This window comes from Eupeodes corollae, chromosome 2 (genome assembly GCF_945859685.1).
Source record: "Eupeodes corollae chromosome 2, idEupCoro1.1, whole genome shotgun sequence".
In the NCBI taxonomy this organism is placed as follows: Eukaryota; Metazoa; Arthropoda; class Insecta; order Diptera; family Syrphidae; genus Eupeodes; species Eupeodes corollae.
Genome location: NC_079148.1, coordinates 125,158,195 through 125,185,906, shown reverse-complemented (window position 1 = coordinate 125,185,906; position 27,712 = coordinate 125,158,195). Strand labels below are relative to the sequence as shown.

The 27,712-nt window shown below is 32.7% G+C and overlaps 6 protein-coding genes across 6 annotated transcripts; 4 read left to right on the top strand and 2 right to left on the bottom strand.

The window, feature by feature from the left end:
• The first annotated feature begins 240 nt into the window (after positions 1-240).
• LOC129945228 (lipase 1-like) lies at positions 241-10,289 on the top strand. Its single transcript, XM_056054889.1, has 8 exons — positions 241-395; positions 472-822; positions 7,784-7,961; positions 8,020-8,381; positions 8,444-8,578; positions 8,633-9,014; positions 9,701-9,747; positions 9,828-10,289. The coding sequence occupies exons 1-8, from the start codon at positions 384-386 to the stop codon at positions 10,194-10,196; spliced, it is 1,836 nt and encodes a 611-aa protein (XP_055910864.1). The 5' UTR covers positions 241-383; the 3' UTR covers positions 10,197-10,289.
• On the bottom strand, positions 2,322-2,960 carry LOC129947374 (retinin-like). The gene is made up of 2 exons (XM_056057911.1): positions 2,863-2,960; positions 2,322-2,782 (listed from the first exon to the last, which is right to left on the bottom strand). Exons 1-2 carry the CDS (start codon positions 2,872-2,874, stop codon positions 2,414-2,416), a joined length of 381 nt encoding a protein of 126 aa, XP_055913886.1. The 5' UTR covers positions 2,875-2,960; the 3' UTR covers positions 2,322-2,413.
• On the bottom strand, positions 5,891-6,560 carry LOC129947376 (retinin-like). Its single transcript, XM_056057913.1, has 2 exons — positions 6,416-6,560; positions 5,891-6,335 (listed from the first exon to the last, which is right to left on the bottom strand). Exons 1-2 carry the CDS (start codon positions 6,425-6,427, stop codon positions 5,982-5,984), a joined length of 366 nt encoding a protein of 121 aa, XP_055913888.1. The 5' UTR covers positions 6,428-6,560; the 3' UTR covers positions 5,891-5,981.
• On the top strand, positions 7,536-9,069 carry LOC129947366 (lipase 1-like). Its single transcript, XM_056057903.1, has 5 exons — positions 7,536-7,718; positions 7,784-7,961; positions 8,020-8,381; positions 8,444-8,578; positions 8,633-9,069. Exons 1-5 carry the CDS (start codon positions 7,551-7,553, stop codon positions 9,038-9,040), a joined length of 1,251 nt encoding a protein of 416 aa, XP_055913878.1. The 5' UTR covers positions 7,536-7,550; the 3' UTR covers positions 9,041-9,069.
• An 8,939-nt stretch (positions 10,290-19,228) lies between the features above and the next one.
• Positions 19,229-20,077, top strand: LOC129945617 (pupal cuticle protein G1A-like). The gene is made up of 2 exons (XM_056055455.1): positions 19,229-19,389; positions 19,483-20,077. The coding sequence occupies exons 1-2, from the start codon at positions 19,378-19,380 to the stop codon at positions 19,894-19,896; spliced, it is 426 nt and encodes a 141-aa protein (XP_055911430.1). The 5' UTR covers positions 19,229-19,377; the 3' UTR covers positions 19,897-20,077.
• A 5,584-nt stretch (positions 20,078-25,661) lies between these two features.
• Positions 25,662-26,375, top strand: LOC129946799 (retinin-like). Its single transcript, XM_056057131.1, has 2 exons — positions 25,662-25,823; positions 25,897-26,375. Exons 1-2 carry the CDS (start codon positions 25,812-25,814, stop codon positions 26,257-26,259), a joined length of 375 nt encoding a protein of 124 aa, XP_055913106.1. The 5' UTR covers positions 25,662-25,811; the 3' UTR covers positions 26,260-26,375.
• Positions 26,376-27,712: the final 1,337 nt, after the last annotated feature.

Sequence of the window (27,712 nt, the reverse complement as noted above, 5' to 3'; positions counted from 1 at the left end):
TTTATCTCACTATCAAGTTAATCAAATAAAAAAAGCTTCTGCATTATATTCGCAATGTCCGCATATTCGTAGATGAACTTTTCACGGTCATCAGTGTTGTAATTTGGTTTTGCTACAATTGACCATTGCGGTTACTTCTTTCATTATGCTTAAATTTTACTTTCAGGTTGACCAAAAGACTGGTTCTTCTGATACACTTTGGGACTTTCATGACTCAGTACTTATCATACAAGAAAATGTATGGTGTGAGTATTGTAGGTCGTTTAGCCAAAATAATGTAGATTGGTATATAAGACACTGTGCAGCTGCAAAACGGTATCAATTGAATTCAAACCTCATTCAACACAGACCTCCTTAACAAGACTCAAAAAAACTAATTCAAAATGTTCAAGTTGGTAAGTTTCTACACCCAACACAGTCTCTGTCTTATGTAAGACTTTTTACCAAATACATTTTTGTTTTTGATTACAGGTGGTGTTGTCTGTTCTCTTCGCTGTATCTGCCGCCCGTCCAGGACTCTTGCATTCATCTCCAGTCGTCTACTCTGCTCCCATCATTCAGGAGCATGGTTATGCCAATGTTGGATCTATCGTCAAGAGTGTACCGACCGCTGTTTCGCATCAAAGCTCAAGTGTAGTACATAGCCAAGCCCACTATGTGCAACCCATTGTGGCACCTGTAGTCAAGACCTATGCTGCTCCTTTGGTACAAACCTACCATGTTGCTCCAGTGCTGAAGACCATTTCTGCTCCAATCTATAAGAGTTATGCTCCAGCTCATTATAGCTATGCTGCTTCTCCATTGGCTTATGCTTCCGCGTGGTAATAAAATTCCTGACGGGTCGTTGGACCGAAAAATATTTTTGTTGATGTATATTTAAGTTTTATTGAAAAAATAAAAAAAAAAAACAAATACGTATTTAAATAATTTTTGTTTTCATTATTATTTTCACTGACTTAAAATCGTTCGAAAAAAAAACTAATAGACATTAAATAGAAAAAGCTTCAATAAATGGTAGGTGTTAGAATATGAGAAAGGGTTTCTTTTATTCAACATATTTATAACAGTATGGTTCTGCAAATTAATGACATCTTTATGTATCAAGCATGGGTCAAATCTTTGGCTTATTGAATGCATTCTCTTGACTCTTCTTTGCCCAATATTGACAATAAACAAGCAACAATAGTCCAAGTATTTAAACGGTTCCTTATCCCACTTTTGTCTAAGCATTTAAGTAAGCTTATTAAAAGAGTTGTTTTAAAAAGAAATAGGGTCCCACAGTTTTGTAATTTTGTAGCTATTATGCAGATTTTATTTAAGGTTACCGAAGAATCCAATTAATTTATTTACAAAGTGTAAATATTTGTTTCTAAATTAAGGTACATCAATTAATTAAACTTTTCTCTTAAATACGAATCATTTCACAATTAAACGTGGCCTTGTCGTCGAATGTAATGTTTTGAATGTAATTTTCAAGGCATCAGGAGAAACAAAGCAATATTATGTTTGAATCAGGTGATAACTAGTGTTTTTGAGTTCTTTTCAGAAAGAGACGTTATTAATAAAGATTATTGCAACCAGTTGAGAACTTGGTGACAATCGACTCTAAATGAACTGTTAAGTGCAGGCACCGTAAAGGTTAAAGAAAATGTTCATGCAATGGAATTGTTTTGATAATTTAAAAAGAACAGAAATTAAAAAGCTTAGAACTTAAAAATAAGTTACTAAAAGACTATTACAAAAACATTCGTTTTGGTAGATTCTATTAAAATATGAAATAACTTATTTCAAATACCATTTAATTTATAGTAGTTTAGAATGTATGGAAATGTTTATGCTGACCGAAGATTGTTATTGCCTAATCACAAATATCACATTAGTTTCGCCAATCACCATAATAAAGCATCAATTCAAACAAATATTCAAAAGATGTAGAACCATCTGAAAACCTACTGTGCGAGCTGTGGACGCGAATGTGTCTTTTCTGTTATTAGTTCTTTTTCCTCGACTGTTATTATGTTTTGTGATACCATCTTGTGTTGTATTAACGTATAAACTTTAAAGCTGGGTTGGGGTGAATGAAAAATAATGATTTTTTAAGATAATAATTCACGTAATCAGCTTCATGTTATGTAAAATATTCGGACAAAACGTTTTATTATAAATGCAGTTATTCAGATAACTTTTAAATATTTATCTAAAATACCTCTACACTGATCGAAACATAAACTTTAGGGATGTTTTACTTAAACATCATATAATATAGTGATTTCAATTAATTTTTAGACCAGTTAGAAAAAAAGTACAAAGGAACGAAAATATTTGTTTCAACATTATTTATTTTTAAGTTTTTCAGTCAGCAAAGAAAAATATATCACCAATTGTTCGGTCCAACGACCCGTCAGGAGTTTTATTACCACGCGGAAGCATAAGCCAATGGAGTGGCACCATAACTATAAGTGTAATGAGCTGGACCAGAAGCAGCGTAAGTCTTTAGCACTGGAGCAGTGTGGTAGGTTTGCACCAGAGGGGCAGCATAGGTTTTAACCACAGGTGCAGCGTAGGTCTTGACTACAGGAGCAACAATGGGTTGCACGTAGTGGGCTTGGTCATGCACCACAGTTGAGCTTTGATGCGAAACAGCGGTCGGTACACTCTTGACGATTGATCCAACATTTGCGTAACCATGCTCCTGAATAATGGGAGCAGAGTAGACGACTGGGGATGAATGCAAGAGTCCTGGACGGGCAGCAGCTACAGCGAAGAGAACAGACAACACCACCTGTAATCAAAAACAAAAATGTATTTGGTCAATAAAAAGTCTTACATAAGACAGAGGCTGTGTTGGGTGTAAAAACTTACCAACTTGAACATTTTGATTTAGTTTTTTTGATTTTTGTTAAGGAGGTCTGTGTTGAATGAGGTTGGAATTCAATTGATACCGTTTTGCAGCTGCTCAGTTTCTTATATACAAATCAACGCTAAACGACCTACAATACTAGCACCGCACTTTCTTGTGAGCTAAGTGCTGAGTCATGAAAGTTCAAAAGTATATCAGAAGAAACCAGTCTTTTTGGTCAACATGATAGCTTAATGGAAATGGAAAGAAGTTACCGCAATGAGACGCATGGACTATTGTAACAAAACTGAATTACGGCATGGATGACCGTGAAAAGTTCATTTACAAACATGCGGACATTGCGTACATGCGATGCAAAAACTTTTTGTTTTTGATAAACTTGATCGTGAGATAAAATAGAAAAACGATCTTTTATGACTTGTGATAAATGTTACTCGTAATGTTTTCGTTCACTATCTTCGATGTATCTTTCTGCGTGTGGTTAAAATGAAATAATGTCTAATGTGGGGCAAGATAGTTGTTGGAGTGCCAAGGTGTATATTTTTCAAATTAAATTAGCAAACAATAACAGAGGTTATAAAGTTTAAACACATTAATTTAATTAATTTGGCATACAAACTTGTCTAAATTTTAAATATTCGTTTTAATCTTACTATCGTCTGATTTGTGTTTTTTTTTTTTTAATAAGAGCTTATTGAATTTAAGCATTTTTATTAGAACGATAAGAGGGATACAAGGATCCCGAAAAATAAATTAACTTCGTTAGTGATATTAAGAAGTGATTTTTTTCTTAAAAAAACACTTGATCTTACATCAACATTTGGTTTCATTCTTTTTGCAAAGTGAAATAAAGCCGAATTGGTGTTTAAAATTTTACGTTTTTTCTTTAAAGTTATATTATGGCACCTTATTTCGTTGAACCTATGAATATCATCGTTATTAGAAAATTGTTACGAATATCGAAAATCAATAATAGATCTGATGGAAAACGTAGCGGAATAACTGCTTATCACTCAAAAGTTTGTATGGGATCTGGAAAATGTTGGTATTCTTATGATTCGAAGTCATCTTAGTTTTGAATGTTTGATAAAAAATCTTGAAAAAAAACTATTTTTACACCAAAATAACTGTCGAAAATAATGAACACAGTGATAAGTAAATATAAATGTCATTTTACATGAAGATGGCATTGTAAAATCGTTTTCTAGATTATTCTTGTTTGGACGAAGACCAGTCCGAATTGAAGTGAATCCTTGAAAATCGTTCCAACTTTCTTAAGTAATAAGCGAAGTAACTTTAGTTACTGTTTTTTGCGATTGATTTGAATTCTTATTCGAAATTATCAACTCTAAATCCAGTCGACTTGTTTTATTCTTAAATTCTATGGTGATTACTGATTTTCATTCAGATTTGTTGGTTTTCCAAAACAAATTTGAAAAATAAAAAATGTGCTGGGATGCGACCGTTTTCTGTTGCATCATTAAAAGTTTGTGTTTCTTTTGTAAACATATACAAATTGAATGAATGAAACTAATTTGAAGTCAATATCTTCTATTGTTCACGAGATATCGAAAACCGTACAACAATTTTTAACAGGTTTGCGTACTGTTTTTTCTAGGTTTTTATGAAAAAAATGGAATGTTGGATTTTTATAAAACATGTACTGAATGTCGAAAACAATATTTGCTGTGAAATAAAATCAGTTGTAAGAAAATATTTTTAATTTTTGAAAAGATATTTGAGTCGAATATTTTGGAGATAATAACATTTTTTTTTGTTAAGTTTTTTGAGGTGACAAATATATTTATGTTTAGTTTTTTTGATTTATAAAAAAAACTTTAGTTGGATTTTTGTTTCTAAAAATATAATTGTTTGGTATCACGTTACAATATATAATATAAAATGTAATTCAAGAGTCAAGCGTTATTGGTTCGTGAGATATTTTGGGCCAACCAAAATTTTCACATTTTTTTAAATTGATATGGTAAAAAAAACACCAACGCAATTTATTTCAGAGTCCTTACTGCATCTTCCTGCATTATTATCTGTATAACAAAATTTATTTGAAGTCGATATCTCTACTAGACCTTGAGCTTTGGATGACGAAAAAAACATCCCGAATGTACGTACACACGTACGCAAATTTCTCTAAAAATCTTTTATTCGACTCTAGGGACCTTGAAACGTCAAGAAATGTCAATATTTTTAATTCAACACATCGGACCGATTACAATAACTTCCTATGGGGAGTTAACTAGTAAGCATTTTCTTTGACAACTTTTTATTTGATTTTCGACTTGTTTAAACAGACATAGAACTTACACAACTAATTAACAATAAATGATTGATAAATGATCCAACTGCCTACTTTACAACACAGATAACTTGAAACTGTGTATTCTAAAACATGTTGCTTGAACTTAATTGCTGGGATTTCCAAGATGATTTTTTATTTATGTCCATAACTTTACCACCAGATAATTAACTTCTTAAATGTTAACTTCGTTGTAAGTGTTTACATTTTACATAAAAGTTTAAAAATTGAATACGAAAGAGCAGTAAGATCCAGAAACTTTTAAAAATTCCAAAAATATCATGTAAAAACCCCCACAGTTGGACGATATACCTTCCTAGGACTTATGCTTTGGTGCATCAATATAAAATCTTTCTATTATTATTAACTTCATAAATTTAAATAAATTCAAGATACCCTGAAAATTTTCACTTTACAAAAGTGAAATACGACTATATTACACTTCGACAAAGATAAGACTAAAATACTTCCCACCAAAGGGAAAGAACTTACAATTATGTAACAACTTATGAATAACTAACTCCTGAAAGTGGGTAAAATTGCCAATTTTTGAAAATACCTTATTTCTCGTGGTTTCATTTCAGTATACCAAATCACTATGATTATTTTTATGCAGCCATCGACTGCAGCTACATCTAGCTTTCAATGCTGGGCAAAATGCATTGCACTAAAAGTCGCAAAATAATTATTGGCTGTCCCAAAAGTAATAATATGTGTTTTGAGTTTAAAATTAATTTTATTTACATTTCAGTCAGCAAACAAAAACTATCAACAGTTGTTCGGTCCAACGACCCGTCAGGAATTTTATTACCACGCGGAAGCATAAGCCAATGGAGAAGCAGCATAGCTATAATGAGCTGGAGCATAACTCTTATAGATTGGAGCCGAAATGGTCTTCAACACTGGAGCAGCATGGTAGGTTTGTACCAGAGGAGCAGCATAGGTCTTGACTACAGGTGCGACAATAGGTTGCACATAGTGGGCTTGGCTATGTACTACACTTGAGCTTTGATGCGAAACGGCGGTCGGTACACTCTTGACGATAGATCCAACATTGGCGTAACCATGCTCCTGAATGATGGGAGCAGAGTAGACGACTGGGGATGAATGCAAAAGTCCTGGACGGGCAGCAGCTACAGCAAAGAGAACAGACAACACCACCTGTAAATAAATAGCACAAATGCATTAAGTCAATAAAAGGCCTACATAAAACAGCGGCTGCGGTGGGCGTAGAAACTTACCAACTTGAACATTTTGATTTGGTTTTTTTGAGTTTTGTTAAGGAGGTCTGTGTTGAATGAGGTTGGAATTCAATTGATACCATTTTGCAGCTGCACAGTTTCTTTTATATTCATTTTGGCCATAAATGGCCCAGACAACGAGTACAAAAAGCTGTGTATTTCTGGTTCAAAGAAAATGCTCCACCACTTTGGTTTTCTGAGTCATAAATTCCAAAGAAAAAAATGGTGCAAGCCAAACATGAAAAAGTCTTTTGATCTCTCAACATGTAGACGACGACAAGGCAACGCATGGAGCTCTAATACTAGAGTTTCAACATAGATGACCGTGAAAAGTCTGTTCAGCGAGTACATAGTCGTAGATAGATATTCTCTGCAGACATTGCACGCATGATGCAAGTTGAAAGAAATGATGGAGTTGAAAGTAAGAGGAAAAGTTGCTATTTAGAGTTAAGGTTAATGTTTGTTTTTCATTATCATCGCTCTTAGATATTTTATTCGATGCGTGTGGCTAAATGTAATTGACAGTTTAAATGTAGGGCAGCAGCAACATTTTTTTGGTGAAATATTGTAGGTTGTTAAACGGAAACACAAATCAATTTGTTTATAATTTTAAAGTCGGTTTCTAGACAGAGATTTGAGTTTTGAGCAAATGTCTCCATATTCAAGGTTAATGGCTAGATTATCATGATTGGGAAGTTGAATTCCAAGCTATAGGCTGTACAAACACTGAATAGAATGATTATATTATCAGATATTTAATTCTGAATGTTTACTAATATTATGAAATAAGTTCACTTCAAATAATAAAATATAAACTTTTTGTTCAGTACTTCAAACAAAGCTTATATCAAACGAACTGGTTCATGTGCAATCAACAGTATTTTCATCAATGGCTGATACAAATTTAAGTCAAATTGCTAAAAAATATTATCCGGAAATAAGATTTAAGCTACTGGTGCGTGACAAGCTCATTATAATTCACAACGCCAGATAATTCGCGTTTAACTGTTAAAATAAATTAACATTAATATAATTGTGGTAATTTTTTCCACTAATTTACATCTAATAGGTCTAAAACATTATCCAAAGTCCATAACTGTGCACGAACTTTAAACATTTTCAAAGCACACATAGAATGTTTTTAAAAATCCACCAAAAACATTACATTTATATTTCCGTATTATTTATAATCATTTCAAACCCTTCACATGCTGGCAGCCAATTCCCATGGCCCTGGAATTTATTTCGGAAAAAAGTTGATCATTATGATCGAGAAATTGAAAATAAAGCTAAATTAAAAACAGTGAGTTAAGTAATATTTTTATATTCATAATATTGTTTAGAAATATTAACATTTTTTTTCAAAAGGACGAATGGATTAAAAAAGCTAACTTACCCTGTGAAATTTATGAAGTCCAAACAGAAGATGGATATATTCTGGTTTTGTATAGAATTCCAAAGCCGGGACATCAACCTATTCTATTGGTGCATGGTCTATTGACATCTTCGTTAAGTTTTGTAATGCTTGGAGCTGAGAATAGTCTAGGTATTTAAAGGGCTTGGAAACATTTCAAATTTACGACTTTTCCTTCTTATATTTAAAGCTTTTCAGCTTGCTTCAAGTGACTATGATGTCTGGCTTATTAATACACGAGGCACTGTTCAGAGTCGTAATCACACTTCTTTGACTCCTCGAAATCCCTCGTTTTGGAAGTTTAGTTTTCATGAAATCGGTATTTATGATCTTTCTGCTACCATTGATAAAGTCCGGGATGTCACAGCATTTCATCAACTCATCTATATTGGACATTCACAGGGAGCCACAGCCCTATTAGCACTTTGTACTTTACGGCCAGAGTACAATGATCGTGTTCTACTCTTTCAAGCTCTGGCACCAATAGTGCTGCTGAGAAATTTCGTCAAGTTTTCACCAGAAACAATCACTCTTGTCAAACGTTTTGTAAAGGTAGAAATTGTGTGTCAACAAAACTAAATCCATCTTGACTTTTTTTTTGCAAATTTTCTAAGTCAAAAATTAAATCTAAGGCATTTGAGTCATTTGCTCAAGGACAAATTCTGGAGAAATGTTCAATAAATTCAGAAGAAAATGAAAAGTGTTTGGAACTTGTGTCAGAAATATTCGGTGTTGGGCAGTACAATCAGGTTTGTATATTCTTAAGTTTATCTACAATTCCAAACTAAAGCTATTTATTGCAGTCTTTGGACCCAATAGCCCTTGGGACAGTAACAGCTGGAGGTTCTGTTCAGGAAATTGAACACTTTCTCCAGATTTTAAAATCTGGTGATTTTGTTTCATATGATCGTGGTTTGGAGGGTAATCTTGAGTTCTATCATCGAGTTGAGCCGGATGGATACAATTTGACAAAAATTACCATGCCCATAATTTTGCATTACAGTCGAACTGATGCATTGGCCACGGCCAGAGCTGTGCATGAACTTTATAAGTACCTGCCATCTACAGTGGGTGTTTATGGAGTGCCAGCTGACAAATTCAATCATTTTGATTTTATTTGGTCACCATCTTTACGCAATTTGCTGAATACAAATATTGTCAGGCTGTGCGAAGAGTTCTTAAATGGTACTTTAAAATATAGAATTGAATAAAAGTTTTGAATTTTCTATGTGAATTCAGACTTTCGGCAGTTTTTTTTTACAGAAGAAATGCATATCAATTTAGATTTCAATTTTTTCACGGAAAAGTGTCGAACATGTGATGACTTAAAATGTATAAAACAAACAATTCGTTTAAAGTTAATTCATTTAGTTGCATAATAAAATAATTTGTATTTTAAAAGACATTCCCAATTCGGTATACTGCCTCACATTACCCATTAATTGATTTTAATCTCACGCATAAAGATGCAGAGAAGATAGTGAATGAAAACATTAACTTTTGTTCCTCATAAAAATTCGTTTATAATTTTATCTCAAGTTTATGGAACGAAAAGCTTCTGCATCGCATGTGCGCAATGTCTGCATGTTTGTGAATTACTTTTCACGGTCATCTATGCTGTAATTCGGTTTTGAAAGAATTGACCACGCGTCTCTTGGTAATTTCCTTCCATTGCGCTGAAACTATCATGTTGACCAAAAAGACTGGTTTCTTCTGATATACTTTTGGACTTTTATGACTCAGCACTCAAGTCACAAGAAAGTGCGGTGCGAGTATTGTATATCGTTTAGCCAAATTAATGTAGATTGGTATATAAGACACTGAGCAGCTGCAAAACGGTATCAATTGAATTCCAAACTCATTCAACACAGACCTCCTTAACAAAACTCAAAAAAACCAAATCAAAATGTTCAAGTTGGTAAGTTTAAACGCCCACCACAGCCTCTGTCTTATGTAAGACTTTTTACTGACCAAATACATTTTTGTTTTTGATTACAGGTGGTGTTGTCTGTTCTCTTCGCTGTAGCTGCTGCCCGTCCAGGACTCTTGCATTCATCCCCAGTCGTCTACTCTGCTCCCATTATTCAGGAGCATGGTTACGCAAATGTTGGATCAATCGTCAAGAGTGTACCGACCGCTGTTTCGCATCAAAGCTCAACTGTGGTGCATGACCAAGCCCACTACGTGCAACCCATCGTTGCTCCTGTAGTCAAGACCTACGCTGCACCTGTGGTTAAAACCTATGCTGCCCCTCTGGTGCAAACCTACCACACTGCTCCAGTGCTAAAGACTTACGCTGCTGCTGGTCCAGCTCATTACACTTATGGTTATGGTGCCACTCCATTGTCTTATGCTTCCGCGTGGTAATAAAATTCCTGACGGGTCGTTGGACCAAACAATTGGTGATATACTTTTCTTTGCTGACTGAAAAAAATAAAAATAAAATCGAATTCAAATAAACTTATGATATTTTATTTTGATAGAGCTAAGCTCATGATTTAAGACATAGGCTTTAAGGACTTTCATCATTTATTTTAAATCTACAAAGCATACATCAAGAATTTATTTTAATCAAACAATGAAAAAGAAATGGATTGATCTCTAAACTTAAACGGAAAGTGCCAGAAATGTTAGATCTTAACAGATGAATTTTGTTAGGTTCAAAAACAATGAGTTCAGAACGATTTTATTTCTTCAAGCATAATTTTAGAATTTTTGAAAACCTAAGTAGTACACGTAGTGTCCGTAGGATGATAGTTAGTGCTTTGGACTGTTATGCTAGGGGTTCAACCCCTGCCTGTGCTATCTAAAGTTTTTCACGAGAACTGCCTCTTGGGAGTAATTGACAAATTCTCCAAGAGTAATTCTTGTCATGCAAAGTGCTTTCTCAAAATAGGCATTCGGATTTTGGCTTACAACTGTAGGTCCCCTCCATTCCTGACAACATTAATTGGCCTAGGCCCTAGGTTTTAACGAACTGTTGCGCCTCCTAATTTATTTATTTTTTAAGTAGTTGTTTTTTTGGGACCCTCCCATTTAATTTAACTAATTCAAAATGTGTGGATTACAAGAGTATTAAAAATTACCTTACAATTCCCCAAACTTCGCATATTGATTTATGGGATTTATGATACTAGCTTAGCAATTTGCTAGTATCAAGCATTTTGCTCAAATCTTCTAGTTGTTCATTTAAAGTTAATAAAAATTTGCTTCGGATGATTAAACAATTTTTTGAAGAACTTTTTCTTAACGCTTATAAAAATTCCATAAACCACATCTTTCTGACAAAAAATATTATTCATTATAAGATATTTCTGTTTTGTTTCTGAACAGATCCTAAAATGTCAATTTCAAAATTATATGTATTTTTCTCTTAATTTTTTTGTTCAAAGCTTTAAAGTTGTATTTAGTTAAAAGTCGGCTTGTAAGTGTGCAATAGTTTCGTAAAAATGGCCTAATCGTACTGAGTAAAATCGCTGGCAAAGAATGAAAATTCTCAAAAAAGAGCAGACTTTGACCTGAGCTAGCTCAGTATGCTTAGCACAGTTAGAGTTCATGTCGCTAATCTAAAAAAGTAAAACCTCTTAAAGTATCGTTGCAATGACAAAAAGTGAAGTTGCCGTTTTTTTGGTTTGACAATTAATTTTTGTTCTTCCATTATTACTTCTTAATAGGCTATTTATCACCATTACCTTCTTTTATTCGTAGGAAGTATTTATATATTTATTTCTATGACACCTTTAATTAAAATCAAGTTTAGCTAAGTTGATCAGTTCAATTAATTTCTCACTATAGATATTTATTAATTAAATTCAATCAATAAAAAACATAAAACATTAAAAAAACTGATCAACAGTTCCAAGTGTAACATAAAGTGCCATTCATAAAATCCTGTTTTAATTTAAAAAAAAAGAAACAAAAAATACAAAAGACTTTAATAAAAGATTGAAAAATTCAACAACAAAACAATATCTTTCACACAAATGAATCAAATTAATCAAGTTGTGTGGCCGTGAAATGAAAAAAATCTGAAGTGGCTTTAAATATAATTAAATAAAATGGATTATAATAATTTTTTGTTTATCCAAGAAATTCACTTTTGAATGATATCTCTCTTAATGTTAATGTTAATTGATTCAGATCAACAGTTGAAGTGTTGATGGCTCTATTATCCCTTTTATATTGGCAATTGGCATTCATTACAATATTAAAAATGAAAATAATAAAATTAATGTAGGTTTTGTAAATCTCTGAAATAATGATAGCTCTGAATTGTGTACACTGATGCAGAGTAGAGGTCTTGATAAAATTTCAATAAGATAATAAATGAACTTTAAATAATTGATGATGATCATCATCATTATCATCACTAATCAATTAGTAGGTATATTTACCTGTTTGTGCTTCTGGACATTGAATTGGATAATATTTATTGTGTTTAATTAGTTTGGTTTGATTTGAAAGGTGTTTTGGGAATAAGAATTGGTGTGGGTTTACTTAATTGTTTGTTTATTTATTTAGAAAGTGCATTTATTGCTGATACAAAAAAATGATAAATTTAGTTTGTGTTTGAATAATTGATGGAAGGTAATTTTCTATGCAAATATTTGCTCTCTAGTATTTGATGTAATTATAATTGTTTGCTTTCTAAATTGTAAGGTGGTTAGATTTTAAGGGCCGATGTTGATTTTGAATAAAGTATATATTATTTGGGAAATTACTGTCATTTCTATTTATTATGATAATATTGGTATGGTTTAATTATGTACGGAGACAAATATTGGCCAAATGGCCGACGCGATTTTGGCAGCACATCTCCATTCAATGATCCAAATTTTCGATGAGGCTGAGGCATAATTTGGGTTCTATACCTTTAAACTTAATCTTAAGCTTATCTTTCAGATTTTGAATTTTTGATGGGTCATGGACGTACAATTTTTTTTTTAAATAACCCCAAAGATAGAATTCCAGTGGTGTCAATTCACATGATTTAGGCGGCCAATTGACATCTCCACCACCTGAGATAGGAAGGTCATCGAATTTGTCGCTTCAAAGAGCCTATGTTTCGTTTGCTGTGTGGCAAGTAGCATCGACCTGTTGAAAGCACATATCGTCCACATCCACATCTTTCAGTTCGAGAAATAAAAAGTTCGTTATCATCTCACTATATAGCGAACACCATTCACAGTTACTGCCTCATTTTTGAAAAATATGTCCCGATGACGCCTCCAGATTATAAACCACATAAAACAGTGACTCTCTGTGGGTGCATTAATTTTTTGACAAGTGCGGCCATTGACGAATCCACTAAGGTAATAATGGGCCTAATCACTGAGAATAATTCTTTTTCGAAAATTGATCATCCACTGTTGCCATTTACTGCCACCATTCTGACCATTAACGTAGCTTGAAATGGTTAAAAGGCTTTAGTTCATGAATCACTTTCACCTATAGTTAGCGTGTAAATGCAATACTTTATAGTGTTCATTATAGAAGAGAGTGAGAGATGCGATTGTTTGGCACGATGACGAGTTGAGGTAACGGCTCTTCAGCCACACTATCGCCAACTGCCATTTTTATAAAAAGCCTGAATAACTTTAACTCGTTGCTAGATTGTGTGTTTGGTTTAGTTGAGTTAAAGTTGAATTAGTCTGAAATTAAGGAATGTCAAATGAAATGCAAAAAATAAACTTGAAGTTGAGGTATGGTTCACATTTAACATCGACCCTCAAAATTTAACCACCCATTACTTCATTTTAATAATTATTGCTCCTATGAAGCTATTTATGGGCTTTTTCTCAATCAATCACGATAACATTTTAAAATGATGTGTTGTGGTCTTTAACGTCTCTGTTTTTGCTCCCAATACTGCTCTTTCTCTTAACCGAACGTGGTTGTCAAACTGCTGAGTTAGCTTATGAACAACAGGTTGAATAAGCTCTTCCTTCGATTCGAAATGTGATAAATCCAGTTAAGATGTCAGTTTCTATTTCACTAATATCTAACAATTGTTTTGTAAACAAACCTGCACTTTGATCTTGTTGTAAAAGTAATATTTTCACATATTAGGTGATTTCAAACATCACCTGCAGTTTATCGTACAAAAACTGGAAGAGTGTAACAAAAATCACAGAACACTAAATTCATAGCTCCACTAAAAAGTTCTATCTAGTGCGTATAGTGACCTCTTGTGAAACATCGTATATTCCTACTCCCGCCCTCCGCCCTTTACTTTACGTGGAGGATCTTAAAACATAAGATCTCGGTGGCTAATTTTGATAACATCTAAAAATATTTAAACAGTCAGAAAACTTTTCTTTCAAAATTTCATTTAATACGTTATTTGTGTAGCACGTAGCTTAGTGCTATGTTTCTGAAACAACAGCTTAAAATTTTCCAATTAATTTACTATTGACGGTCTTCATGAGAGCACAAAGTGCTTTAGTTTTGTGAAATATGACTGGAAACACTGTCTATATTAAATTTCAATAACAACTGATTTTTCAGCGTGTACCTTTTCATTTTTGGCAATATCGTAATTTGTACTTGGCAGATGTTGAAAAGATTACATTTTGAAAAGTGACAGCAGTTACTACACTTTGATCTTAGCCATAGGTTGGACACTGTTTTATTAATTGTTTTTAAACAGTGCATTAACAATGGTTACTTTCCGACATCATGTAAACTTTCAAAGATCTTACCAATATCAAAGAAAAATGGAAGTCAAGCAGTTAACAGCTTTCGACCGATCTCGCTTCTATTAAACATCGGTAAGCTTTTTGGACGTGTGCTGCGTAATCCCTAAACCCTGTGAAGATGAAAACTTCATTCCCAGAGACCAATTTGGTTTTAAAAACGGCAACTCCACTGAACATGCATTGCTTCTTTTCTAAGATAAAGTAGTTCACAATCTTAGGAATAAAACGTGTACAGTGTGCTTGGAAAAAAAACATTCGATTCGCTTTGGCACTTTGGTCTAATTTTTAAACTCATGCAACTGAATTTTCCGAATTAAAATTTTTCATTGACATAAGTTCTGCAATATATATAGGTTCTGAACATACCATTTTTTCCGTTAATACAGGCGTCGCTTTAGGGTCTATTTTAGGCCCACTTTTGGCATGATTTACTTTTTCATATCCCACTTCGGATGAACCGGGTTCTATTCACTATGCTGATGAATCAATTGTGTTCACAAGTTATGTTCGACCAACGTTTAACAAAATAAAGCAAAGACTACAACTTGTGGAAAATAATTTTACGAAATGGAGACTAAAAAATAACTCTAGAAAATGTGGATTGACTTGTTTTAGAAATGCGAGCGTAAAAGGACATTCCCTTGCAGTTAAAGAGAGTAAATCCCTTAACATTACAATACAAAGTATCTTGGCGTCAATTTTCAAAACCGATTCCTCTTAAATAAACATGGAAGGATGATTATAAAAAAGGCAAAAATGGCAGCTGAACCAGTTGAATTGAAAATACTATTTAACTCGAAATTCTTGCAAAAGAACATCAAAATTCTAATGTACCAACATTAGTAAGACCCATTGTTACGTACGAATTCTGCACTTGGCTTACCATATCACCAACAGTTGCCAAAGAATTCCAGAAATTTGAACGACAGATCCGACGACACTCCGGACTTTTTAGAAAACCAAATAAAAAATTGTATTCCAACAACATAACTCAACACAAGTACTCAACACTCAACACAAGTAATACCCATCATGCAGTACCAAACAGACCTATTTTTGAAAAAAGATAAAGCGCACAATCTCTCATTTAAGCCCCCTAATAGGATCCTTAATAGAATCGAACACCACTGACAGTGTTAATCAAAAATACTCCATTTACCAAGATCGGAATCTTTCGTACGTTTCACTCTCCCAAACCCGTTTGTTTACATTGTTGTATTTGTAATTTTGACAATTAGTCCATGAATAGATGTGAAACCAAAAAAAAAACGATGCCGTGGGCTAGCGGCACTTAGCAAAGCAAAAACAAAATGGGGTGGTTAATAAGTTTGTTTTCAGATTTTTCTTTTTACTTTTTTCGATGAAAAACTTAGTTTTAAGCTTTAGTTTTGCAGTCATTTTGTTGATAGCGAACCAATGTACATTTTTTCTTGAAAAAAGCATGTTCAACACCAGTTAAATATAATTTATTCACTCATTTACAGCAATCACTACGAAATTGTTTAAATTTCATAACTAACTTCGGATTATTGTATCAAAAATGCGTTTGAAGAACCATCAAGTTAAGGGTGCGAGCGCAATTTATTGAATTCAAAATTTGTTTGCAAGTAATTAAAATCTGTATCAATTTAATTAATCCAAGTATATTTATAGTTTGTTTTTGATGATTTAAGCTTGCAACTATTTTACAATTCCATTTTGATTAATAAATATTAAATTAAAAAAAAAAAGAGTTATAATCGAAAAATATCTCATCCATAACAATCTTGATTGATGGAAGCATACATGTGTTTGCTATCAACAAAAATTATGCTTAAAAGGAACACCAATATTAAAAAAAATAATCAGAACGATTATAACTAACTTGTTGAATAAATGCATAGCAAATAAATTGCAAATTTTGACGTTTATTACAAAACGAAAACGTAAAAAAATTGTTTTGAATTTATGCACAATTGATTCAATAGATCATGTAATCGACATGAATGTCTATTGTTGACGTACAGAACTTTCTTTTAGTGAATTCCCACAGTTTGACGCAAAATACGATTTTCATTCATTCCTTAAAAATGTTAAGTTACCTAAGTTCAAGTTTACTTATTATTGTTTGAAGGGTATGTTTAATAAAAATGCTGCTAATAATGAAAACAAATTAATGTATATGTTTTTGTTTTTCTTAATATAATAAATTCTATTGTAGATTACTTTTTATAAAATGCAGAACATAGAAGAAAGTGTAAATAAACAATAGTTTTAGATATAAAGCAGAGGTTAGCTTAGAAAAATATTTTTGAGAAAGCCAATAATATTTAAGGTTTTTAATATAATATTTAAGGTATTTATTGCACTCATTTAGTTGGTATTGTGTTTAACCATATTGCCTATTTTTGTCCTTAAAAATGCTTTACACAAAGCAACTTATTTTTAAAACATGGTTCCCTCAAATTTGTATTCCAAAATCTAACTACAAACAAAATTCTAACTCTAAAATAGTCCCTCAAAAAGAAATTTTCAGAAATATTCCTGCAACAAACAAAAATTTAATCGTGCAATTATCGAACTGTTTAAATGATGAAAATACTAATTTAATTGAGGAATCTAAAATAGCTAAAGTTGGCAATGGAAATTCAAAAGTAGCATTGTCTGTACAAACAAATTTTTGAGGCATCCGCCTATTGTTTCCACCTGAACTTCTAACGTCACCAAAACAATGTTCTAAGCCAACTACAGCTGAAAAAATGTTCTGTTTTGTCGTTTTACAAAGTATTGTGTTACACTTTTGTCCATTTCCAATTATACTTAACCAGTTGCAGCTCATATTGCGTTCGCAAATAATTTAAGTAAATAAAAACCAGCACTAATAAATGATTAAATATGTATTTGGTCAATCTTATTTCATATCCATTAACAACATTTATTAAGATTGAAATTAAAAAGCTAAACAAATCTTTCAATTTAAAACCATGTCAGCACTTCAGATTCTGTTGGTTAGGATTGTTTAGTTTTTGAACGAGGCCACAAAACATTCTAAATAAAGCATTTAGATGTGCCTGCAGACTATAATGAAGCATTTTGATGAGCCGGAACACTAAATGTGAGAATGTGTTTGGTTTTTGCATCATTTCACGCACACTTTCTCACATTTAATGTGTCCTTAGCTTGTAGGCAAACCGAAATGTCAGTCTGAGATTCCGATCTTGGTAATGGAGTATTTTTGGTGTTAATGACAACTTTTATCTTTCACCGTTCAATTTTCTCAACGAGGGGTCAATCGCTCTTTTAAGACCTGATACAAACTCAGGCCGAATTCCGTTCTATGAAAAAGCATCTCCTTTGAATTATAGAGGTTGATTTGCAAAAGTTATATTCAAAAATGTTATAAACATATAACCTTAAAGTTTAATTGCCAAAATATTCTATAATAATGTAATAGATAGCAATGAGACTATGAGTCTTATTCTTAACCGGAAGTGAGTCAAGGATCAGTCAACTGCTGAACTCGGGGTAGTCAGAAGATTATTCTAGGTTCTTTGCCTGTGCCTTAATCTATTACGGTTTAGTTTTATTTGGTTGTAAGCTTAGTTTTAGTCCTAGTCTGTAAGTTATTGTCAGCCACTAAAGAGAGAAGCAGCTGTAGTTGTCGGGCATAAGCAACTAAAATTAGAGCAATATATTTCTAGATTAAAAAACCGTTATGCTATGAATTTGAGTTATACAAAATTTAAACAATTTTTTAACTAACTCAGACACATCTAAAGTCGAGCAAAACTGAATATTATTGTAACTGAAAACTGATTGAATATGTCTCAATAAATTAAAAAAAGACAGAAATACAAATAACGATCTATCTAAAACTAAAACTTTTTTTTTTAAATTTCTTTAAATGGGTCCTGAATGTAGAAAGCGTCAAAGTCGATAGTATTTAACATCGAGGTGATTTACTACTATATTTAAGAATTATAACTTGAGTTATTTCCACAAAAAAGTGCAACATCTTGCACTTGCTAAAGCTACTATGGGTTATAAGTCTAAAATGTTGTGAACATAACGTCCAGCTGAATAATTTATTTTTTAATGTTAGCTTAAACTGCAACTTGACAAATATATAAATAGTACAATATATTATTGTTTTTTTTTTGGAATGCCAATTTTTATTTTTGTGTATTTTGAATTTTTTGTTTTAATCCATTCAACTTACCAAAAAAGCAAAAGTATAGACATTTTTGTTCGTTATGTATATATCTCTAAGGCCTGATATATATCTTAAATCTTAGCTTTTGAAGGTATAGATTTGGCTTACATACTCAAATATTATTAATTTTTGTCGTATGAATGAAATATAAGATAATCACAAAACCCACTCACATACCGCGTTAGACATCACACCAACAAGTATTATTATCAAGCAGCTCTATAGTAAACCAGAGGCTGGCGGACTCGAACTTTGCATATGCCTCCTATTTGTAAAGCGTATGGCTTATTATGGTAAATGACAAGACAATAAATCATGGTCAATTGATATACACTACATAGATACTTATTGACAATAATTCACGCCCCGCAATAACCAGAAATATGTACCAAATCTTGTTTTGTTTTTTTCTTTTTCATCTCTCTCAAAACAGCACAAAAGCTATTGTATTGACAAGAGACAAGGCAAGACAGTAATAAGATTATGTAAAGTACGCAAGCGTAAGTACCTAAGCTGGGTGTCCGGCATATAGACGACAACTTTAGCCAACTGTGCGTATAAATAGCAACATTTCGCAAGGAATTGGTATCAGTTCATTCTACGAATAATTCAAGTCAACACAGACCTCCTTTTTCAAAAAATCAATAAATCAATCAAAATGTTCAAGTTGGTAAGTGTACCCAGTGCCCACGTCAAAGTGTCCACTTTTTGACACTTTTTCTTATAAGAATTTAAAATTTTATTGATTTATTCCTTCTTGTAGGTGGTGTTGTCTGTTCTCCTCGCTGTAGCTGCTGCCCGTCCAGGACTTATTGGCTCCCCAGTGGTATACTCTTCCCCAATTGTCCAGGAACACAGTGTGGCTCATGTCGGCTCTGTGGTCAAGAGTGTCCCAACTGCTGTGTCTCACCAAAGCTCCACTGTTGTCCACAACTCAGCTAATGTCGTCGAACCAATTGTCGCTCCAGTTGTCAAGACCTACGCTGCTGCTCCAGTCCATGCTCCATTGGTCCAAACCTATGCTGCTGCTGCTCCTCTTGTGAGTACCTATGCTGCCGGTGCTCCAGCTCACATCAGCTATGCTGCTGCTCCAGCTCATCTCAGCTATGCTGCTGCACCTGCTGCTCACCTCACCTATGCTGCTGCTTCTCCAGTTGCTTACGCTAGTGCCTGGTAAACATACACAAACAAAAGCTGATAAAGTTCCTCAAGACGGGTGGTTGGACGGTAAAACCCTTCCTTCCCCTTACTTTAATAATACTTCTCTGCAACAAAACATCATGTGCATAATGTACATAAATGTACTAAGCTCCGTAATGAATTCTAAATAAATAAAACCAGAACTGTCTCCATTGAAATTTTGTTGTTTTGACTTTGTGATTATTTTGTTTCCGGCTTCGACTTCTAATGACTTTACGATTTGAATGGACCCCAAGACAGCGGACAAGTGGGGAACAAAAAAGAGTTATTATTGTTGGCCTTCGGTACATGTTCGGTACTTGATACGGAGTGTACAAGTTACAATTCTTAAGAACAAAGATAAATATCGCATGTTGTTTTGTTGATGTCAAGACGCCTGCGTAGAGTACAACTTCTCTATAATGGCTGTGGCGGATGTAAATTCTGAAAAAAGCATTATTGGTTTTGAAGTTGATTTAGATCTGTAACGAAATTACAGCATGGTTATTTATATTTCCAATGTAAAGCTGCTGTTGTTTTTATTGCTAATAAGACTTGAAAGTTAAAGTTATTTGAAGTTTAGTTAGCACCTTCATTTTGGATTTTCAATTAGTTCAATTTTCGTGTGAATAGAAAAAAATAAAGCATAAACTTCTTGAATTTTAGTTGTAAGTTGTAATATATGTCTTCTAAATAGGTTTGCAATTAGAGGTTTCAATTTCAATGACTCAATATTTGAGTAGCTTTCACTTTTGAAGCTATCATCTTTTGACATTTGACAAAACTAAAAATAGGACAGAAGACACTTTGACAACGCATTAAACTTGTAAAAATTAATTGCTAAATCGGTCAGCAATAGTTGCCGAAACTTCAAGACACTTTTGGGTAGCCCTGAAGGACCTTCTCAGGGTTGTTAGTGGTGTATACAGTTTTTTGGGTCGACCACGACGATGTGATTGAAACTTATTTATTGAAAAATGATTTTGATGCTTATTAAAAAATTAATTGTTACTATAAATTCGTTGCGATTTCGGGATTTGGTTACTGATTTCTTTGTTATGGTCAGAGTTTAAAAGATATTGATGTGGACAACGTGTAATTTCAACAAACATTCAAAGTTTTTCTAGCAGTTTCCGTGTTATTTCTGAAAGATTTTACGAAAATTGGGAGCCAAGATATTGTGATTTAACATCTTCACGATATGTAAAAGTAAGATTTATGAATATGCTCTACTGTCGATAATCGAACCTTAAGAGGGAATTCATGAAGTTATCAAGGACTCACAAGAGCAAATGGAAGAATTTTTATTGAAAGTTGTATAGAAAGGATATGTTTGTACCTTTGCTGTAGAATAGATTTAGTTGATATTGTTTTATTGTTTTTAATGGTACAATTTCACGTCTATAAAATAAACATTATAAATATCTAAATAAAATCTCTTACTGAAAAAAACCCAACTGTTCAGCTCAAACTTCTTTAATTCAACAAAACAAGCAAAATTAAATCCAACATAATTTTATGACCGAAACGAAACTCCTACTGAACATTTTTCTAAACCAACCAGGAAGTCGAATAATTTAATTTGAAAAAACAAAAGATTCAATTAATGTGAACTTCTATTTAACAAAATTGACAAAAACGACATTTATGAATGGTTTAACGTCGACATAAATATATGATTAACATAAAGATTAACCAAAGTTCTAAAGAATTGTTAATAAATCTTTAACTAAAGCTGCAACAATCTGAAAATTCTAAGTGGGTATCTGGCTAACCAGTTTGTTTTTGTTGTTGTTGAGCTTTGTTGTGGTGTCATGTATAACAGTAGGTCAATGGCGAGTGAAGCAGCAATATGCAATGGGGCACTGGCGTTAAAGTTGAAGTCAGAGGCGCGGTTTAAGTTAGTGAAACCGAATGGGCAATAACTGGACCAAGAGGTGCGGCAACATAAATCTTAACCGAGCTCTGGGGCAACGAACGGTTGCACAATTTCTAATGACCGTGGCCGTGAAAATGACCATCTGACCTGGAAGTTGTAAACAGCGGTTTGCCTTTGGGGTATATTGGCAAGAACAAATTCTTATATATTATTTAGTAGTTACTCGTAGCTAATGAAAAGAATGGAACTTGACTTTGCCACAACCGTAGATCAGATAAAAAACTTTGATAGCCTCGGACTCTAAGTCTTGGGGAATGGTGTAATAAAATGTGAACACTTTAAGTCTTTTTTTTTGTATAACAGTCTTAAATTATTTTCCTACGTCTAAGTTGTAAACATATAAGAAAAACATCAAAATACTAGCTAGGAGCTAATAGCTAATTAGAAATATGGCCATGGCCATCCACTTTGAAATTTGGACATTATAGAGCTGCTTAAATGTGAAAACGATTTTAGTCGAAACCTGATAATTTCGGTACTTGGAGACTTGGACATGGCTATTGTCAAGAAGGCCATGCACCTAAAGAAAATTACATTTTATTGAAGATTATTTAATCCTTGGACCATTTTTCTTCGAAATTAAGGTGGAGTACAATGTTATTGTAGTTCACAAACATGTGCCTTGAAGGACCTATGGTTCATTGGTTATGCCTCACAGCCTGTGCCATAATTGATCTTTTAGGAACCAAATAACAAATCGTGATACCAGCCGTCTTGAAAAATGGGTTGGAGGAAAAAGTAGAAGAATTTTAAATGAAGGCCTCACGATTAAAATAACAATTAACTTTTACAAGTTCTTATGATGTCAAAATTTCTGCCGATGGTTCCAACTTGAGAGTTTTTGTTATTTCTCTTTGAACTTATACTTTGTATGAGCCAGGTGTATTAGCTTATAGTTACAGGAAAACAAGTCATTGGGTTGCGTAGGTGGGTTTAACCAAAACCAAGAAATATGTAAACACAACATAAATAGTTTTTGTTTGTGCGTTTAAGAATGTTTTTTATATACATATGTGAATTTCACTAGTAACGTTTTTGAGCATTCCGACCTACATCCGACCAATTAAGCGATTAGTTCAGTTCATCGGTGATGGCTTTTGACACCAATTAATAAAATAATAAATGAAGTATGACCTGATCTGGGCGTCGTAGTAATTACCATTATGATTTTCAGGGTTGTCAGAAGAAGAAGATCATAAAGGTGGAAACATAAACGACAGTTAGATTTTAATAAACAAATTTCTGAATTTCCAAAGCAATATTTCCTGTGAAATAAAATTATTTTGATGCCAATATTTTTAATTTTTAAATAATATTTGAGTCGAAATTTAATTTTTATCAACTTTGTCAAATGTTTTTTTAGGTTTTTATTTTTTGTAAAAAAAAATGTAAATAATTGAATTTCGACGCAAATATCTTTTCAAAAGCTTGAGATTATGGCTTCAAACTTATTTAATGTTATCAGAAATATTAATTTCAATATTTTGAAAACTTCTGAGAAAAATCGCATCGATAGTTTTTCTTACAAAAAATAAAAACCTAAACAAAAAAATCAATACAAGTTCGTAAAAATTGATTTTTGAATCAAATATCCTTCCAAAAATTTGAGATTATGGCTTCCAACTAATTTTAACGTATAAGAAATATTGTGTCGGAAAAATTTTGAGAAAAATCGAATTGACAGTTTTTTTTTACAAACAATTAAAAACCTAAACAAAAAAACTAATAAAAGTTGGTAAAAAATCACTCTAAAATATCTTTTCAAAAGTTTGAGATGTTGGCTTTAAACTACTTTTATCTAACATTGTTGTCAACAGTTAGTAAAATTTTGATAAAAATCGTATTGACAGTTTTTTTACAAAAAAAATAAAAAACCTAAACAAAAAATTGAAAAAAGCTTCGTCAAAATTTACTTTCGACTCAAATAGCTTTTTAAAAATTAAAAATATTGTCTTCAAACTTTTTTTATTCCACAGAAAATATTGTTTTCGATATTCATTATAGTTTTTTTTTTTTGAAAATTCAACAGTCCGTTTTTTTTATAAAAAAATAAAATCTACGCAAAGTTGGTAAGAATTGATGTTCGTTTCTTGATATCTCTCAAATTATTTTCATTCATCCAATTTGTAAAAATTTAAGAAATGCTACTTAAATTGGTAACAATTTGTTTTCGACTAAAAATCTATTTAAGAAACTATTTCTTTTTATTAAAAATATTGTTGGTAATTTTAAAATTTTTAACAATGATTCAACTTACAAATTTTTTAACCCGACACGAAAACCTACAAACTTTTAACCGAGACAAATCGACAGACGGAATTTGAAGCTATCAGTGTGGGTTGCATACCAGTCTCTTTTTTAACTTCCCATAGGAGATTATTGTAATAGGTCCGATTTGTCATATTGAAAATTTTGACATTTCTCGACGTTTCAAGGTCCCTAGAATTTCTTATAAATCAAAAAACTGAAAAAAAAAATGTGTCACCTTCAAAATTTTAAGACTAAAATATGATTTCATCTCCAAAACAATTTTGCTGCAACGAAGAATAATGTTTTTGACATCTGATAAAATTTTGAGAAAAATCGAATTAACCGTTTTTTTATAAGAAATAAAAATCCAAAGAAAACATTACTCAAAATTGGTAAAAATTGAATATCGATTCAAATATTTTTTCAAAAACTTGAATTTTGGGCTTTAATCTTATTTTATTTTATAAGAAATATTGTTTTTAAATTGATAGTTTTTTACAAAAAATAAAAACCTAAAAAAAATTTATAAAAGTTGGTAAAAATTGATTTTCGACTCAAATATTTTTTCAAAAATTGTAGGTATTGGCTTCAAACTAATTTTATCTTATAAGAAATATTGTTTTCAACATTCAGTCAAATTTTGAAAAAATCGAATTGACAGTTCTTGTACAAAAAATTAAAAACCTTAAAAAAATTAATAAAACTTGGTAAAAATGTACTTTCGACTCAAGTAGCTTTTTGGTAAAAATTCATACGAGTACATATAGACAAACTTTTAAGCAAGACGTATCGACAGACGGGATGGGAAGTTATCAGTGTGGGTTGCAAACCAGCCTCTTTTTTAAAATTGTTTCTACTAATAACACTTTTTTAAATAGTTTTTAATACAGTTTAGAATATGAAGCTTCGTAATCGCGTTAATAATAAAATTCAACTTCCAAGCCCTTAAGAAATTCCCCTTACAACATATCTTTTTTCTTCATCAAAGAACAATTAACATCTGGCTTATAACAATTTGGAGGCTAAGAAAATATCAAGTCAACTTCTTTCCCTGTACAAACAAACAAAACATCCAACACGCATACAACATTCGTGTGATGGTATTCAATCTTCGACCATTATACCTTTTGATATCATAGGTTAGGTATAAAGCTAATTACCGGCCAAACCCAAACCCAGACCAAAAACCACTTCGATTGTGGGTTACAAAGCTCTTTTACCGCAAACGAGCTGCGAGAATTATGCGTTTTCAAGGTCACAATCACAATTCCAACTCACTCACAATATAAAAACTGACTTTTGATATGATATTGAATTGAAAGTAATTTTCGTTTGGTAATTAATTTTAATTGAATCAAAAGCAAGAGTGAGAGGATTATTATTATTTCGAACTTGGGCTACTCATGCGGATCGTCTTTGACCACAGATTGTAACGATAGTAAACCAAGGCGCATTGCAGAGACCATCAGCGAAAGAGAGAACGGAACAGATTACACCGCTGAATAATAATGATATTATGCCCCTTTCCAATGTTGCATTATTATAAATTTATTATTTATTTGATTGAGTTTAAATTAATTAATTTAATGTTGATTAAAGTTTTGATTTAGTTTTAAAGTATAAAAGAACTTGTGTTCTTTGGTTAAGATATTCAGTTCGTTAGTTCTGCCATTCAATACAGACCTCCTTTGACATCAACAACAACAAAACCAAAACCAAACAAAATGTTCAAATTGGTATGAAAAAGTTTAAATATATTATTTTAATTGCTTTGATTTTGAATATCCTTGTTTTTCTGTTGTATTGCAGGTGGTATTGTCTGCTCTCCTTGCCGTAGCTGCTGCTCGTCCAGGTCTCTTACATTCATCCCCAGTGGTTTATTCATCCCCTCTTGTGCACCAACATGGTCTGGCTAGTGTTGGAACGATTGTGAAGAGTATCCCAACTGCTGTATCTCACCAGAGCTCCTCTGTTGTGCATGGTTCAGCTCACGTTGTGCAACCAATTGTTGCTCCAGTTTTGAAGACATATTCAGCTCCAGTTTTGCACACATCCTACTCATCTCCAATTGTTAGCTCTCCATTGGCTTATTCTGCCCCACATTTATCCTATGCTCATGCATCACCAATTCATTATGCATCTCCTTATGGATACACCTCAGGCGGATGGTAGGTGTTCTAATTTTGAAGAATCGAACGGTTTCAGGACGGAAAATATACGCAAATTCTAAACAACAATGTAAATAATTCTTAAATAAATAAAAACAAAAATTATCCATATAAATAGAACATTCTTATTTTTGAAATGGTCATAATTATTATGAAAGGTTTTGTGGGGTTTGTTATTTAAATAAACACGAATTTTCAAGTTTAGATTCAACACATTGAAATTAGATTGTACTCCAATGTTTTTGTTCAGGAAATTAAGATACAAAAATATCCTTCTTTTGAAAATTGTCGAATTCATTGACTTGCAGTTCATTTAATCAAAGGGAAAATTTTTTGATTAGTTTATGTTTGGAAAAATATTGTTTTGTTTAGAATAAAGTTTTCAAGTGGTTCCAAAAGCCAAATAACACTTGGTTTTATACGTCAACTATTTCCCATGTTATAATCGTCACGAGAAACATCTGTCCTAAGCTAGATTTAAGACACATAGGGCGCTTGCTATCTCTTAGCAGATTACTTATAAGCTTGATAACTGGCGTAAAACCGGACACTGTCTAAAATCATTTTTGCAAAAGCTGTTGAAATGAAAAAGAGGAGAAAACAGATCTTCATGTTCTGTGTATGTACATGCCTTGCTTTAGCTCAAAAACGCATGAACTACCAAGGAGAATTGTTCTACAACAATCTAAACGATCTTTACCATACTAACAGAATCAGTCTTTCACGTTTCGTAAAGAACTCAAACTAGTTTCGTTGAGCTCAAAAGAAAGTCTTGAGATTTATCTGGTATCAAAATAGGCCAATAAACTAAACTGTACCAAGTGTGTGTCCTACTCCATTCCAAGCAGCCACTTTAACCTAACCTATAATCGTCCTTAAATATTCACATTACGCCAGATTCTGGAAGAAAACCAAGAACATAAAATCTATACCCGCCATATCTATTAATCTATTTAAAGGTCGCCTGTCTTGTTTTGGCATCCCTGCCAAATTCATCCATTTTTGCAGGATGGAGAATTTTCGGTACTCTATAAAGGTTGGAAGCAACTAAACAGACCCTTACGATGTCAAAAAAGATTTTAGACAAGTTGATGCGCTGTCATGCGATTTTTTTAACATCGACCTGAATAGTACAGAGCTCTCACGTCAACACTAAAGGCACTATCTTTCAAAAGTCTGTCTGATGACACTGACTAAATCGGAAGAACTCAGCTTGATGTCAACGGTGATTTTGTGAGTATTGAATCAGAGGCGGCAAAAATAGGTTTAATGGTTAATAAAGGCAAAACAAAGTACATGCTGTCATCAAGAAAGGACTTACAACATTGACGTCTCGGTCAAAACGTCACCATCAACAGACGTAACTTTGAAGTTGTTAAGGACTTCGTTTACCTACGCTTCACTATGAACGCAGAAGAAAACATCAGCGCTGAGACCAAACGAAGAATAACTCTTGT